The sequence below is a fragment of the Archocentrus centrarchus genome, chromosome 17 (assembly GCF_007364275.1).
Source record: "Archocentrus centrarchus isolate MPI-CPG fArcCen1 chromosome 17, fArcCen1, whole genome shotgun sequence".
Taxonomy (NCBI): domain Eukaryota; kingdom Metazoa; phylum Chordata; class Actinopteri; order Cichliformes; family Cichlidae; genus Archocentrus; species Archocentrus centrarchus.
In genome coordinates, this window is record NC_044362.1 from 35,262,203 (window position 1) to 35,279,986 (window position 17,784).

The 17,784-nt window shown below is 44.1% G+C and overlaps 1 protein-coding gene across 1 annotated transcript; it reads right to left on the bottom strand.

Moving 5' to 3' along the window:
* Positions 1–1,447: 1,447 nt before the first annotated feature.
* LOC115796437 (zinc finger protein 768-like) lies at positions 1,448–13,427 on the bottom strand. The gene is made up of 3 exons (XM_030752853.1): positions 13,122–13,427; positions 6,205–6,738; positions 1,448–3,042 (listed from the first exon to the last, which is right to left on the bottom strand). The coding sequence occupies exons 1-3, from the start codon at positions 13,291–13,293 to the stop codon at positions 2,207–2,209; spliced, it is 1,542 nt and encodes a 513-aa protein (XP_030608713.1). The 5' UTR covers positions 13,294–13,427; the 3' UTR covers positions 1,448–2,206.
* Between the last annotated feature and the right edge of the window lie 4,357 nt (positions 13,428–17,784).

Below are 17,784 nucleotides of genomic sequence, written 5' to 3' on the forward strand. Positions count from 1 at the left end.
GCGATGCTGTTCACGGTGTCTTCCGGAAGCTTCAGGTGAGTTTGGATAAACTCTTTTACTGTAGTCTCCGGGTCCTCCTCTGCCTTCTCTGGGATGCCTGAAAACACGAGATTTTCCCTCATGCTGCGGGCCTGAAGCTCGATAACAGATTCTTTAATTTTCTTATTTTCTTCTGAGAGCCGGGTCATTTCCTCGGTGAGGGAATTCACTGACTCTCTGAGGACAGCGTTTTCAGCAGCCAGTGTTTCCACCTGATGCTGGCTGAACTTGACTGACTCCCGCAGGGCCTGAAACTCCTTGTGGAGGATTTCAGCCAGGGCCAAGCGGGCGTCAAAGCTTGACAGCTTGTTATTAATGAACTCCAGAATTTCCACAATATCGTTGGTAGGTGGAGATGCCATCTCGGGGAATCTTCAGGGCGGCTTCTTTTTGTGGATGGAGTACTTTTGCTGGTTGAGGGAGTCGGCGTCTTCTCCGCTTTCCTCATGACGACTCTCTCAAAACACTGGTCAATATACAGTTGCAAACTGTGCAGGTCCTCGTCACCGTCCTCCAGAGTGCTGAAAATAATTGAAATTAACTAGAGATATATATAATTATTACCTTTTACGCTGTCTAGTAGTAAGTTGGCGAGAAAAAACTAAATCAGGGAAGGGTTAAGTAGTTAGATTCATGACGCCATGTACAATGCTGCCGAGATTCACGAGGTCTCGCGGTACTACAGCATACTCTCGCCTGCTTCCTTTTCTAACGGCATATTCTGCATCTTTTTCCAGTTTTAGGTAAATTTAGTTGATTATCACTGAAAAATTAGTACATAAATAAGTAGATTTTTTTCCACTTATTTCCCTTTTGATGAACCTCGATGCAAAAACATCACGGAGGTAAAGGAAGGATGTGAAGGAGGATCCATGAAGACTTGGTGAAAGAGAACTGTGGTGCTTTAATAATGTGACAGTGGATGTTGTTGATGTGGGTCTACTGGGGTGAACATCCTGGAGACTAGATTACTTTGTCTCTGCTGGATCTGTGGGTAAGCCCCCACAGTGCTCAAGCCTGCACCCATGACAGGGCCGCGGCACACATTGAACCCTAGAAGCTCTCGGGGGGGGGGGGTTCACCTAGTCTAGGTTCAGGTGAAATGCTCATTTTAATTCTCATGAGGCCTTAACGTACGGCTTCATACAGGCTGTTATTACCAAGCCCGTAATTAATAAAAGGCCCATCAAGTGACATCAGATGTTTCTCACATTCAGGTTATTTACACTTCCTGTCCACTCGTTTCATCTTCCAGCTGCAGAGATAATCCAGCTTCTGCTTTTATTCTTTTAAACTACAGCTGACAGAAATAATGCCAAACTGATCATAATCATAATACTCAGTCCTAATTTAGAACCATTTAAAAATACACATTAAATCACACAGAACAACTTTATAAGAAGCAGATTTTATTTACAGCATCATAACGATCATAGTTCATCCTGCAGGGCTCAAACATGTCGACATAAAATGGAAAACAAACATAATTAACATTTACACGATCTGCGCCGCATCGCTCACTATGATCGTTTGATGTCGTCGTGAAAAGTCTGATAGCATGGGACACCATCATCGCCGCTCCCTTCTGAAAGGATCCTCTGCTAAAGGAGGTAGCAAAGGAAGCACGGCAGCTCCTTCCCTCGGTATTCAGCTCTCACTACACCTGCAGATACTTCAGTGGCACATCGTGCAACCCAGATCACCACACGTCCATACAGGTCCTGTTATCACCCCGTTTCAGGCGCTGTCCTTCCACTCAGAGCATTTTTATACTTCAGATATTCTGATCGTACCTTTATTCAGACTTCTTGCCTACAGCTCAGCTTTCCTCCCCTTCATGTGGCTGCAGACACAAACAAATATAATACAGACAAATGTCAAAGACTTCGAGGCCACCAACAGAATCCTATCAGGACCTTTGCAGTAGATAAAGAGACCATGGGTAACACCTCCAAATCCTAAAACTATTCAAAGATGATGCAGTCACAAAAAACAGCTCTAAACAGTCAGCAGGGAGCATGCGAGCTTCTCCCAGCTTCAAGACCAAAGCATAACAGAGGTAGTGATATATGACATGAAGTTACACAGAATACACTCATGATAGCATTCACTTATACAAAGATTAAAACCCTCTCAGTTCCAAAGACTCTTTCAGGACTGCAGCCTCTCACTTATGCCTCTTCCGGTGGAAATTCATTGTAGAGGCATCCCGAAATCTTTTTCCACAGATGTCACAGGGAACGGGCTTCTCTGCAGCGTGAGTCCTCGTGTGGCGCAGCAGATCGTTACTTTGGCAGAAACTTTTGCCGCATATTTTACAGGAATGAGGCCTCTCGCCTGTGTGGATCCTCATGTGGGAAGCCAAATTGTCCTTCCGACCGAAGCGTCTGCCGCAGAAGCCGCAGATAAACGGCCTCTCACCCGTGTGGGTCCTCATGTGCAGGATCACGCTGTCCTTTCGAGTGAAACCTTTCCCACACACGTTACACGAGAAAGGCTTCTCGCCCGTGTGAGCTCTCATGTGGATCTCCAGATTAAAACGTTTACGAAAATGTTTCCCGCATATTTCACAAGGATATGGCTTCTCATCTGGGTCGATCATGTCCTGTTGCATAAGCAGAGGCTCATTCCTAAAACCCTCCACATAAACAGGACTGCTAAATATGAGAGACTTATCTACATCATTGTACATAAGACGTGTAGTTGATGCCGATTCGACATGGCTGCCTCTGCCCTGGTATCGCCTCTCGGCTGCAGGAGAGCTGTGAGGGGGGAGCTGCTCGCTGTCCGCTTCTGGTTCACTCTCGTCGCTTTCCCCATACGTAACAGTCACCATGATGGTATCGCTGTCCTCATCCAGAACAATCAGCTCTCCCTCCTGACTGATGCTGAGCTCCTCCTCCTCTTCTTTGATCTGCGGAGGCTCTGCTTCCTTCAGACTGGAGTTCCTCTCCTGGACTGTGAGAACCTCCTCAACTTTGGAGAGGTGTTGCAGTTGGAGGTCTGGAGGGACAAAATGACACAAACGTGATGAAAGAAAAACATCTGAGAATATGTATTTCACACTTTTTATGTGCAAATGAGCAGATAACTCCTCAGTATTCAGATGATTGATCGTGTTAAAGCAAAACCTTTTAAAACTGCCTTTTAAAACTGCCTGGGTGCCTTAGTGGTGAAGCCGACGACCACATGCACATGCCGCGTTGCAGTGCGGGCGGTGCGGGTTTGCCCACACGTCTTCCCCTGTATCTTTCCCCCATTTCCTGTCTCTCTCCACTGTCGATAAGAGCTGCTGTGGCCAAAAATGCAAAAGAAACCCCAAAAAACTGCTAAACCTTTGGACATGAACAGGAACAAAGTGGTGCAGGAGATGGGAGATCTTCAACTTCCAGCTGGGCAAACTGAGTTTAGATGGAAAATGATCTGCAGCTGAGGCTGTTGTAGCCTGTCCGGGCGCCAACCCTCAAACCAGATGGTTCAGAGCAGGAATTTTAGTCAGCTTCGAGGCAACTCGGGCAGGGGGAGTGGTTCTCTGCCCGCGCTCTATAAACTGTGGAGATGCTGAAGTCAGCTGGAGTGGAAAAAGTCCTTAGAGGATGCCAACTTCAAATTCTTCTATTCCCATTTCCTCTCAGGAGTAGACGGCAGGGACTCAAGCTAGTTGCCCATTGGTGGCAACCAACAGATTAGAGTTTGAGTCCCAACAGCTCTGAAACAGCAACTGTTGCACACAATCGCTGACTAAACTCAGCATCTGTTCCAATCCACACGGATAAACTGGCTGCTCAGGGGTTAAAAAACACCAGTGACTGCAGGGATTGGGATGTGCACATTTATTCTGTGTAACAGCAGCACACACAGTAACAGAAGACCGGCATGAATCAAAATGTGGGCTAAGTGCCCTTACAGAGTAGAAGTGAAAGAAAAGGCTAAATCATAAATGAATGAAACAAAAAATCTCACCATCCAGTTCACATGTAAATGCACGCATCATCAGATAAGGAGCTTATTTTCATAACTGCTGCTCATATAATGCAATCCTATGAAAGTACAGAAGAATATAAAAGAACAGTCCAGCTGTGAAAGCAGCAGAAGTGAACAGACACACAGAGGCCGGCTCTCTCCTACAGTCCTCTGCAGCCAGTGTGATCTCACAGAAGAAAGAGCCTTTAAACATGTCAGTAATGAGCCACTGTTGTTTCTACACACTTTAAATGACTGACTTACATGTTTTAGGAGTGAGAGAGAGCACCTCTGCTAAACTGGAACTATGAAGTACGAGGTGAAAGACAGCATGTCGAGCTGGACCTGCTCTGCTTTTCCTTATTCTGGTATTTCCTCTTCCTGTAGGGGATGTTCAGCATTTCAACAGGTGATCCGCGTTTCTACTCTTAGTTTCTACTCTTGGGTCAGTGTGACGCCGGTGGCAAGACGTCCCCCTCCCTGATCATCAGCTTTGTTTGGAGGGTGACCAAAACCATGTTTGAGGCTGTGAATGCAAACTCAGTTTGCCTGCCTTTCCTGCAAACAGCTTCTATGTATCAGAGCGGCTGAAGGCCAGCGTGTGTTTGTGCACGGAGCAACAACGGGCCAATTTAAATATGCTGATCAGCCGTTGGTCAAAGGTCACACTCCCACCACAGGACGGCAGTCACAGCGAGGTTCAGCCAGCCGAGTTTGTTCATTTTCATTTGTTTCAGGAACAAGTTTCACATAACACACTTGTTGGTGGTTTCTGGCTTTGCGTGTTTTGTGTACAGAACCATCTAATCTCACCACCTCACACTAATTATGTGATTTTTTTTTTTTTTTTTTTTTTAATACCTGCACAACGACTCAAATGTCTGAAACTTGAGAACGTGACATATTTAAATGCAGCTCTGTTTCTCTACATGCATCTATTAACTCCTGCAAGCTATTTTTATATGTGTGACGTGGTTACCAGCCATGATGCAGGGACATAGACACAGGAACAACATTTTTCCCCGCTGCACTACCATACCACTATCCAGATAACAGACGAAGCAGAAATCATTAAATCATTAAGTCCAACAGGGCGCACCCGACAGAACATGATGTTCTTTAGAAATGTTTTCAGACCAGAAACCAGCAGGGGGAGCCAATCATCACCAGCTTCTAACGAGGGACAGCCAATCAAAAGAAAGTCAGATAAAAGGGCCGGTGGGGTTAGAGCACAGACAGGATGATCTACGACGCTGTCAGAGAAATAAAGCCCACCCCAGTCCGTACCTGGTTCTGGGCTTTAGTTTTCAGAACATTGGACCCACATTGCACGGGTTACCAGACCTCAAAGGGACGGGACTCACCGTCACTGCGCCGCTTCTGAAGGCTTGATTTCTTTGTTAAAATACACGTACAAATGCAATGCTGTTCTTCAGTGTGACGTCCTCACATTGACTGTGCAGCCTAGAACAGGCCAAAGGCAGATTTTATGATCTGCACAATGCAATAAACTCTCAGTACTGCTGATAATCTAGTCTAAAGGTAGAAAACCTTGAAGCTGAGCATTCTGGGTATTTTTCTCCCTGCAGACGTTTCACGCAGACGAATTCTCGTCCGTGTGAGTCCTCATGTGGCGCAACAAATGGCTGCTCTGAGTGAAGCTTTTCCCACAGAGTTTACAAGAGTAGCGCTTCTCGCCCGTGTGAGTTCTCATGTGGATCAGCAGGGTACCACTCTGACAGAAACTTTTCCCACACGCTTTGCAGGAATACAGCTTCTCGCCCGTGTGCGTTCTCATGTGGACAGTCAAGCTGCCCCTTTGAGTGAAACTTTTCCCACACGTTTTGCAGGAATGCGGCTTCTCACCTGTGTGGATTCTCGTGTGACTTTTCAGATTTGAGGTGCAGATAAATCTTTTCCCGCATGTTTTACACCCGTACGGCTTCTCACCTGTGTGGATTCTCATGTGGACCAACAAACTGTCACTACACCTGAAATTTTTCCCACATATTTTGCAAGTGTATGGCTTCTCGCCCGTGTGAGTTCTTTCGTGATATTTCAGTAAATAAATCTGATAGAATCTCTTCCCGCAGGTGCTGCAAGCGTACGGCTTCTCGCCTGTGTGGATCCTGTGATGTCTTTTAATTTGGGATTTATCCTTAAAAACTTTTTCACAAACATAACATTTTAAAGGCTTTTTACCTGCGTCTGTATTACACTGACTCTCTGACATGGGAGAGTCTTCTGCACTGTCACTGTGACTCCTGCTTTTAGAAAGTCTCTTCGTTGGCTTTGGCTCTGCGTTTGCACTTGATCCTGAGGCTAAATTCATGCTTTCTTCCTGATCTCGGCTCTCAGCTGCAGGCGGGCTGTGAGAGAAGAGCTGCTCACTGATTGGCTCTGTTTCACTATCACTTTCCCCATAAGTAAGAGTCACCATTAAGGTGTCATCCTCTTCCTTCACTATAAGATGCTCTGCCTCGTAACCACTGCAGCGCTCCTCCTGTTCCTCTTTAATCCCTGGAGGTTCTGGTTCCTGCTGATTGTTGTGCATTTCGTCCAGTTCCTCTTTAATCTGTGGAGCTTCCTGCTCCAGACTGGAGTTCCCCTCCTGCTCAGATAGAACCTTCTCCTTATTACAGTCATGTTGTGGTGGAGGTTCCTGCTCCAGACTGGAGCTCTTCTCCTGGTCAGCAGGAACCTTATCCTTATGACAATCATGTTGCTGTGGGAGGTCTGTAGGGACAAAGAGAAAAAAGGTCACCGATGTAATGTCAGGGAAGCATCTGAGCATGCTGCTCATAATGCAACCGAAAAGTAGCGTCTGCAGATGTGACGCATTAACTGGGTTCATGTATGATGTTAGCAAAGCTCAGCTTCCTGCTTTTAGACTGCCTCCATTCTTACTCTTTGAATCTTTATTAATCAATCTGATTGAAATTAAAATGTTTAAAATGTTATTTTTCAAACGAGCCCCAAGAGCACAAAAACAGCAAGTCTCTGGAGTTTGAAAAAGGCGACTGGACTGCTTTTTGTTTCTCAAAGATGTTTCACCTCTCATCCAAAAGGCTTCTTCAGTTCTCAAACCAAAAGGTGGAGAGACCCAGGTATTTAAACCCCAGTGGGCATGGTCCCCTGGAGGTGGTTGTGACCCTCTATTGTTCATGTGCATAATCACATGTGCCAAGGTGTGAAAGGAAAGAAGATCAAACACAAACTACAGAGAATAGGAAGGACAAGAGGAACAACATTGTCATCCCTTATGTGGCAGCTTGTCAGAGAAACTCAAAAGAATTTTCTACAAGCATGACATCCCAGTATACTTCAAACCAAGTCACACCCTAAGACAAAAACTGGTTCATCCCAAGGACAAACCCCCAAACACAAGATCAGCGATGTAGTGTCTGCTGTCCAGTGCAGTGAAGAGTGCTCGGACCTCTACATTAGAGAAACCAAACAGCCTCTTCACAGACACACAACATAGAAGAGCCACCTCGACAGGACAAGACTCAGCTGTACATCTGCATCTGAAGGTCAAAGGTCACTCTCTGAGGATGCCAACATTCACAGTTTGGACAGGGAAAACAGATGGTTTGAAAGAGGAGTAAAAGAAGCATCTATGTCCACTGTGAACAACCATCATTGAACAGAGGAGGTGGATTATGTCACCAACTTTCCCCCCCTTACAGTGCTGTCCTGAGCTCCCTCCCCAGGCGTCTCAACCCCCATTCACACCTTTGTTCACGTGACCTCAATAGGTCACATGAAACAATGGAAGCAAAGTCCCAAATTGGTTTCACTCGAAACCACTGATTGAAATGACCCACGCCTCCTTTCACACCTTGGCGCCTGTGATTATGCACATGAACAATAGAGGGTCATAACCCCCTCCAGGGGACTACGCCCACAGGGGTTTAAATACCTGGGTCTCTCCACCATTTGGTTGAGAACTGAAGAAGCCTTTCGGATGAGAGGTGAAACGTCTTTGAGAAACAAGAAGAGTCGCTCTTTTTTCAAGCTCCAGAGACCTGGATGACTGAAAACCTACACAGACACAGAGCAGCAAGAAATAATAAACAATAAACAGAAATAATAAAACGAGTGGTACGAGTCATAAAATCATCAGAAAGATGGACTCTGAGGAAAGTTTACTTGGATTTAGTGCCTTAATCTAGCTTCACGAAGGTTAGCATGTACACGAGTGTTTACATAAACTGTAGTTAAAAGGTGTGACGCTTCAGTGCTACAGATTTTAAAATGAATAACAAGAGTTCATCTTTTCTGAGGAGAACAATGCTGAGGAAGAAATCAGTGTGCACGGTGACACATGGGCTTTAACATACAGATACAGAATACATTTATATACATGAAGGTTAACTGAACTGTAGCTGACATCAGACAGTTGTTCAGTACTGAACATAAGTCTGCAGTCAAAGCGAGTTCCTGGGGATGTGTAACTGCAGGATACTGCGTACAGCACAGAATACCCTGGGGTTTAATATTTATATTGTTCATGTAGAAATAAAGAACAGTGGGCCAGTGATAGATGAATTTGTAATACAGTCTTTGAGATAAACCCTGAATGCAATAAGAAAGACCTGAATCTGAGGCAGAGGAATCCCTGCAGTCAGAGAGCAGAGATCTCCTCTGCTGTGAAACCATCAGAATCTCAGTTTTGCTGTCTCAGTGCACAGGACAGAAATCAGTGGAGTCTACATGTGATGGAAATTCTTCCTCAGCTGAACTGGATTCAAATGCATCACTCAGGGATCTTATAAAGAAACAGGTGTTCTTTTGACATGTCAGATAGGAGGAAGTAAAGCTCGTGTCACTCAGAGAGTTGGTTAATAATAAAAACGGGAAGATGATGGATGACCACGAGCAGACCTGCTACAGTTACCAAAATGAAGAGGGGCCGTTTCCTCATTTGGCTTCTTAATAATCTCCACACACACAGATTATTCTGCCTGTGATTTCACATAAGGCAGCTTTACCATCTGCGACACGTGAACGACTGCGTGCTGTTGAGGATGGTCACAGGTCGCTGAGTGATACATTCAGTTCCAGAGGAAATGAAACACTTCAGAATCGACGAAGCTGAAGTTGGTTTCCGATTGCAGCTTCCGATTCGGGAAATGGCTAAAGGGCCACTCCACTTAATTTTTCGCTACCTTCAGCATCTTTAATCTACTCTAGTTAAAAATCTACAACACCTACACACTTCAAACCTGGACTAGATTATTCTGAACTAATAGTAGAGTATTTAAAACCAAGTGTGTGATTTGTGAAACCTTTATCTGATTTGTGAAACTTCAATAAAGGCACATTTCAGCACCTTTTTTGCATCTGGATCACATTAGAACTGCCCCAGCTCCAAAACTACAACACCTACACACTTCAAACCTGGATTAGATTATTCTATTGTACTGGCTAAATAATTAGAGCACAATGAAAAGACAAGTCAAAATAGGCAAGTGTGTGTTAGTATGACAAGTCTTAGTTAAAACCATAAACATGCCAAACTTCAAACTTGTAAACAACTTTTATTTCAGAGCTTTTCTTTGAGTTTAATGATTTGATCGTCTCTCTATTTCTGCTCGTAGTTGCATGAGAAGCTCTCCTCTCTCTCACTGCAAAAAAGGCATTAAGTTATGAATCATTTGAATTCTTTTTCTGTTTCTTATACATGATTATTTTTAGATTGTCATATTGCTTCAGTCATTTTAATTCTCTTACTTCTCCTCCACTTGGCCATGTTCAATTTGTTCCACTGCCTCAGCCCTGGTTAGTGCTCTGGTGTTTTCCAGTGCATTTATGAATGCCTGCGTTACATCCAAAAATGTAATGGCAAAAACTGTTTTCTAAAAATACAAATATTTACTTTACATTCTAATAAAGGTTACAAAGGGTTTACGCTAACATGTTTCATTATTTCAGACCCTGCTTCACCTCACCTATTTCTACCTATCTTTGTTGTGACCAGTGGAATTTCAAACAACAGATTTCTTTTGAAAAATGTTTTTGTTGCACTACTGGTCTTTTTTCATAAGTCAATGAGCATGACGAACAAGTGCTAATGACCTCATTATTTTACTCAGGTGTGTTAAAGCAGAGATACATTTAAAAGTTGCAGGACACCAGCCCTGGAGCCCTGGATTTGAACCCCCCAACCAAAAGGAAGCCTTACCTTAAAAAAAGGTCAATCAAACCTAATAATACATACATTTCAATTGACAGTAGTAATCAAACAAGCCAGTAAAGTTCAGATTATTATTCACACTTGTTCCAAGCAGTTTCTTTATCTGAGGAAACCCAGCAGATTGCATCCAGTCATGGATGTGCAACATTCAGTCTTTGTTCAGCATGGAGCCACAGTGGACAATGATTTGCATTTGTCTTTAACTTTGCAGCAAACCCTTATAGCAAGCAAGCATGTAGCGACAACGGAGAGCAAACACTTCATTTAACCTGGAACAACCTTCCCATCGTCAGTGTGAACAGCCATCTACCATGACCAACTGGGGGTTTAAGCAGATAAACGACACTGAAAAAGAAGCACTTACGTAGGAGTACTTTCTGTGTTAAAGAAGAGCAAAAAGTTAATACCAGAAGAAAGAGATCATGAAGTTGTTGGAAGCATTATCCCAGTTGGTATCAGAGAAAAAAAGAACACAAGACCAAATCTTGCTACACTGAAGATTAAAAAAATTAGAGAAAACAGAAAGTTAAACGTGGAAATAACAGCAAAATAATGCAAATTTCAGAGAAGGAGGAGTTCAGTTGTCGTGTGGCCCAGATGCAAAACTGGTGCTGAAATGTGCATTTATTGAAGTTTCACAAATCAGATAAAGGTTTCACAAATCACACACTTGGTTTAAATTATTCTACTATCAGTTTAGAATAATCTAGTCCAGGTTTGAAGTGTGTAGGTGTTGTAGTTTTGGAGCTGGGGCAGTTCTAATGTGATCCAGATGCAAAAAAGGTGCTGAAATGTGCATTTATTGAAGTTTCACAAATCAGATCAAGGTTTCACAAATCACACACTTGGTTTTAAATACTCTACTAATAGTGCAGAATAATCTAATCCAGGTTTGAAGTGTGTAGGTGTTGTAGATTTTTAACTAGAGCAGATTAAAGATGCTGAAGGTAGCGAAAAATTAAGTGGAATGGCCCTTTAGCCATTTCCCAAATCGGAAGCGGCAATCGGAAACCAACTTCAGCTTCGTTCAGAATCGTCAGCTTCCTGTTCCCATTCAATGTTTTTAAATATACAGAAAACACCTAAAAATCTGTAAAGAGGTTAAGAAATGTGTTACAGTAGCAGGCAAACCTTCTGACCTGAGTGTTTAACTGTTCAGCTCTTATCCATCCACAGATACCCCCCAGTTAAGGCTAACGCATTCAGTGCTGGATGTGAACTTGGTTAAATGTGATTCTTCTTGCTGCTAAATATAGACGCTGCTCTCTCTTCATGAAGGAAGTGGAAAATAAATAAACTCCCCAGCGTCTGTCTTTGTCTCCTGCTTCTTTCCTGAGCTGCAGCTGTGCTCTCCTCTCTGAGCCACCGCACAATCAGCAATCAGCGTTACAGCGGGTGGATTGCACTACATTAATCATGCACACCATTAAATTGCACCCAATCCACCATCGCAGCTGCCGGCTCCAACAACACGGACGAATCTTCAATTAGAAGAATATTTTGGTGCAGCCCTAAAGCTTTGAGATGTTTATTTTTTTATACCATTATTTGCACTTTAATGGACATCTGCATAAAAATATACAATGTAAACACGAGGTGTCTGTACTCCCTGCAAACAACTAGACAAAGTCACGAGTCACACTCACTGTTCCAGTATTTTCTACCCTTTACTGGAAGCAGTTTGTTCAAAAGAGTTCCCTCACAGTCGTCTGTCACAGCGGCCTTAACGCCGCTCCCACAGGCACAGTTAGGCTCTGATGGGAAACAGAGGTGAGGATTTCAAAGATGTATATTTGGAAAATGAAACATGGTGTCATATGTGGGGACGATCACACCAAAGCTGGATGATTTCATATTCAGCTGATTTGGACTGTTTTGCAGAATATTCTGTGCCTTCCAGCTGCTCTCTGATTCACACGTGGTCACCACAAGTCAGAGGTCACAGGTAACTCCATATGTTTGATTTGGCAGATTTTTACACCGGCACCTGATGCAACCCCGAAGGGATCTGTGTCTTCTCCCAGGATCAAACAGGATTTTTTTGCTTGTCCAAAGTGTAAAGCTCTACGCTGCTCAGCCACTATTACATGTCTTGTAATAATGGCTTACGACAAGCCGGAAATTAAATCTCAGCCTCCTACCAGCAAAACTCTACAGACCTCCAAATCTGCCATCAGAGATCAGACATCCAAACTTCAAGCTGCACTCCTGAACAGTGGCGGCGCCGGGGGGGGTCGCGAGCACCCTCAAGAAAATAACTTGTGTCTGTGTATGTTGAGAACTGAAGGATCTTTCATAGCACCCTCAGTAAAATGCTTTGCCCCCCCTTAGCACCTGCAGAAAAATGTTTCTGGAGCCGCCACTGCTCCTGAGGGTCCACCTTCATGGACCGGCAGTATCATTTATTTACCCTGAAACACCTGAAGGACGGAGTTCAGGGAGTTTCTAGATCATTGAATTTTTAAAGGATACTTAAAAACCATCTAACAGCCCTACCTTCAACCTTTGAATGCTTCTCTGAGGACAGCAGGGACCTGACATTTAACAGAATGCCGCTTCAGAGGTGGACCTGGATTGTTTTTTTTTTCAGGTAGCTAAGGTGAGAGGCATTTGATGAACTGTCCCTGGAATGACCGTTTCTTCCTCCGTCTCTGAACTCGGATCCCCGCCTCTCCCTGCTGCTGGCTACACGGACGGTCTCTACACGGACGGTCTCTACACGGACGGTCTATGGTGCCTCAGTCAGAGCCCAGTCACTTCTTCCCGCATGGACCCAAACCCCGAAGGACCCGCACGGCCTATTGTCCCGCAGCCCTCCGCGCGGTCCACGCTGGATAAACGTACAGCGGAGGTCTGGACGGATCCCCCCACGAGCCGTTTTTACGCCTTAGTTTACGCGGCCCGTTACCGTGTGACTCACCTATCCTGTGCAGCTTTATTTCGGGTTTGCAGGTGATCTCCAGCAGTCTGCGCTGACGGTCGATCACTTCCTCGTACTGGACGATCGTTTTCTCAAACTCTGTGAATATTTCTTCTGCAGCAGCAGTTAGTCGCCCGTTAATAAACTGCCTCAGGTCCCGGAGTAAGGTCATTATTACTAAAACTGCTGAGATATCGGCCTGAAATACGATAAAAAGAAAAGAAAATCCCACCGCCTTCCACCTCAGCTCTCAGTCGAGTTATGCTAACAATAAACCATGAATGGCTTTCTTCTTCTCCTGTTCAACTCACGGCAGACTAGACGCAGCGCAGGCCTGCTGCTGCCCCCCGCAGGTCATTTGTAGACTGTTGGCTCACCCCATCGCAACACATTTAGCACAGATAAAGTGGACCTGGTCAAATACGAGCCACATCTGTGCTGGTTACTGTTAGTGCCCTCTGTGTTTAGTGGACTGCGACCCAGTCTAGTTTCCACTAAACTGTTCCTCCTGCCCATTTTTGTGTTTATGTTGTGTAGACCATTGAAAACCTGCCTTTGTTTCCCTCCTTCCAGTCTTGAAGCACCAGAAGCTGCAGGTTATCTGGACCAACAGTCCGTCCCAGAAGCTTTGATGAGTAAAATTCTGGGATTTTACTGAGGACTAATCATCAGGTGTGATGCGTGATGCTCCCATACAGTCTGTGGGTGCAGCTTAGCTCTCCACCTTCTTGTCCCGATGAACATGAGCTCTGGGCTGCAGCATTAAAACACATCTTACATTTTTGACTGTAAGTCTGATTATCCAGACTAAAAGAAATATTCTTGTTATCAAACATCTTTCACAAAAATGTATTCATATAACTAATTGTATTGCTTCACAGGTTAGTGTAACTATGCTTTTTTTTCTACTTTCACTGTTGTGGAAAGATGATGACATTAACTCATATTTGACTGGATCTGAATAACCTGAGAAGAGGGAAACTGAGTCCGTTTCTGGTGTATCTGACATGGTCTCTGGCACTTTTTCTCTGACTCATGTTTATCATGACAGCTTTAATAATCAATCAGTGATGAGTGTAAGAGCAGAGACAGCCATCAGAGGCGGCCGTGGCTTATTATCAAATCTGTGGTCTCCTTCTTTTTAACTCTGTGGACGGCATCTTCTTCATTCGTCTGACTAATGTCACATCCATAAGCAAACAGCAGGCAGGATTCTCGCTAATTTAAACTGGATGAGTGATGGCTGAGTGGATGATGCTGGTTCAGCCAGTCCACTGAATTGAAATGGAGACTCTGGTCTTTATCTGTCTGTTGTCATGGTGAATCAAACTATCAGAGCGCCAATGACTGATTTAGTTCATTACCCACAGACACGTTTGCACACATTTCCTGTTTCTAGAGGGTGTGTTGAATTCATGTGGCTTGAGGATGTGAGACAGTAGTATAGTGGTTTACATATCTGTCTCATGAGTGAAAAATCCTCCCTGGTTTGATCCCGGGAGGAGACACAGATACCTGTGGGGACGCATCGGGAGGAGAATCCGATGACAAACATGTGGAGCCACCTGCTGTGGTGACCCCCCCGTGAATAAGGGAGTAGCTGAAAGAAGCTTTATTTAAACTGCATTCAGGCTTTGTGGAGACTCAGGAGACAAAGATATGGGAGAAACAGGCTGCTGTTATTAGAGACTGAAAAATAATTGTAGAGTTTGTGTTAGTTTTAAACAAAACTTTTAAGGCATCTAGTGTATCCCGCTTCTCGCCTTATGACAGCTGGGATAGGCTCCCGCCCCCCAGCGACCCTGAAAAGGATAAGTGGAAGAAAATGGATGGATGGATGGTCGGATGATGAATGGAACTTGAGTTAAAAACTCTTTCAGATGCACATTTGCAGTGTTCATGTTTAAGCAGGTGAACGGCTGAGACTCCTGTCAGGTAGGGTTGCCACCTTTCACAAATGAAAATAAGGGACGCCCGCCACAGCTTCTCAGGGTCATGACCAACACGAGCCAAGTCGCTTGACTTACATTTTATGTTGTGTTTTTTTATAAATGGGTGATCAAGAAAGCAATTAGTCATACATAAAATTAAATACTTTTTTAGCAATGAAGACTTTATTGCAAAAGATTGCTGCATGTAAAGTGCTGTTAAATAAGGCCACATTATATGCATCCCTATTTAAAGACCTCAAAGCTAGAATGACATCTAGAAGGTCTGGGTTTGATTCCACCTTGGCCCGGGCCTCTCTGTGTGGAGTTTGCATGTTCTCCCTGTTTCTGTGTGGGTTTCCTCTCACAGTCCAAAGACATGCTGGGGTTAGGTTACTTGGGGATTCTAAATTTCCCATAAGTGTGAATGTGAGTGTGAATGGTTGTCTGTCTCTCTGTTAGCCCTGCAGCAGGCTGCAGACTTCCCCACCCACCCTGAACAAGATAGACAGGATAGAGAATGGATGAATGGATGGATATATCAAAGTGCAATGACACACAACTTGCACACAAGCTATTGCACAATTACCTTAGTAAATGATATACTGTATGATCTGCTGCATGACAGCGGCACTAGCACCATCAAAGTCAAGCTAAAAGCTTGACTTTGAATTTTTTCTCTTTCGTCTTTCTGAGATAGTTCATATTTTAAAAAGACTTTTAAACAGTTTTTCATCAAATCAAAATTATAGACTCTTGGGACAAATCATTTGTGGGCCATTTTATGATATGTGGGCATATCATAAAATCATATAAATCACTAAATAAAAATCATAACATTTGTGCCAAAATCCCCCCGTTATGCAAATTGAATTTGCACTTTTTTGGTGGGACATGATTTTGCCAAAGTCTCAAGAATCAGAGGTTTACTCTTAATCGATTGGCATGATTTGTTCTTTCAATGGCCATATATATGTATACTAATACTACTGTATATTCAGTTAATGATCATTCAGACTCAACACCCTAAACAATAGTCTCTGGAGCTTGAAAAAGGCGACTGGACTTCTTTTTGTTTCTTGAAGACGTTTCACCTCTCATCCGAAAGGCTTCTTCAGTTCTCAACCAAATGGTGGAGAGACCCAGGTATTTAAACCCCTGTGGGCGTTCAGCCACTCTCTCCAGTGCAAGACTTCCTCCATCCAACCTCACCTTTCAGGAGAAGAAGGCCATCACAGCCCTAAGCAAGGATCAAAACATCACCATACTGCCAGCCGACAAGGGGAGGTGCACGGTTGTGCTGAATTCATCGGATTACCACAACAAAATTACTACACTCCTCAGTGACAACAATACTTATGAGGTCTTGAGACGTGATCCCACAAGCAACTACAAGAAAAAAGTTGTTTGCTGCCTGCAACAACTTGAAAAGGAAAAAGCCATTGACCGCCCCACTTACTACCGCCTGTACCCTGGAGAAGCCACTCCATGCATTTATGGACTCCCAAAGATCCACAAAGAAGGAGTCCCACTTCGACCCATTATCAGCAGTATAAACTCGGTCACCTACAACATTTCCAAACACCTCGCCACCATCTTATCACCGCTTGTTGGCATCACACCCCACCACATTGAAAACTCTACAGATTTTACGAACAAGGTCCAGAATCTTGTACTGGATCCAGATGAAACCATGGTGTCCTTTGATGTGGTTTCACTTTTCACTTGCATACCTACAACTGAGGCAGTGGAGACCGTCAGAAGACGACTACAGGAAGACGATTCCTTACTGAACAGAACCAGCTTCACCCCAGATCAGATTTGTGCACTTTTAGATCTCTGCCTTACCACAACATATTTTAAATACAATGATGGATTCTACAGACAGAAGCATGGATGTGCCATGGGCTCCCCAGTGTCTCCCATTGTAGCCAACCTTTACATGGAGGAAGTGGAAAGTAAAGCTCTTGGTTCTTTCAAAGGGAAGGCACCTAGCCACTGGTACAGATATGTAGATGACACCTGGGTCAAAATCAAAACCCAAGAAGTAGAAGCCTTCACTCGTTACATTAACTCAGTGGATAAATACATACGTTTTACCAGGGAGGACACCAGAGATAACAAGTTACCATTCCTGGACTGTGCGGTGCTTATCGAGGAAGATGGAAGCCTCAACATTGAAGTTTACCGGAAGCCCACACACACAGACCAGTATCTCCTCTTTGACTCCCACCACCCTCTGGAACACAAACTTGGGGTGATCAGGACCCTACAACACCGTGCGGAAAGTGTTCCCTCTAAGGCAGAAGGGAAGCATAAGGAACACACACACATTAAGAAAGCCCTCAAAACATGCGGTTACCCCAACTGGGCCTTCATCAAATCAGCTAAGATGCACAGGAATGAAGGCCAAACACAAACTACAGAGAATAGGAAGGACAAGAGGAACAACATTGTCATCCCATATGTGTCAGGCTTGTCAGAGAAACTCAGAAGAATTTTCTCCAAGCATGACATCTCAGTATACTTCAAACCAAGTCACACCCTAAGACAAAAACTGGTTCATCCCAAGGACAAACCCGCCAAACACAAGATCAGCGATGTAGTGTATGCTGTTCAGTGCGTCACCAACTTTCCCCCGCTTACAGTGCTGTCCTGAGCTCCCTTCCCAGACGTCTCAACCCCCATTCACACCTTTGTTCCAGTGACCTCAATAGGCCACAGGAAACAATGGA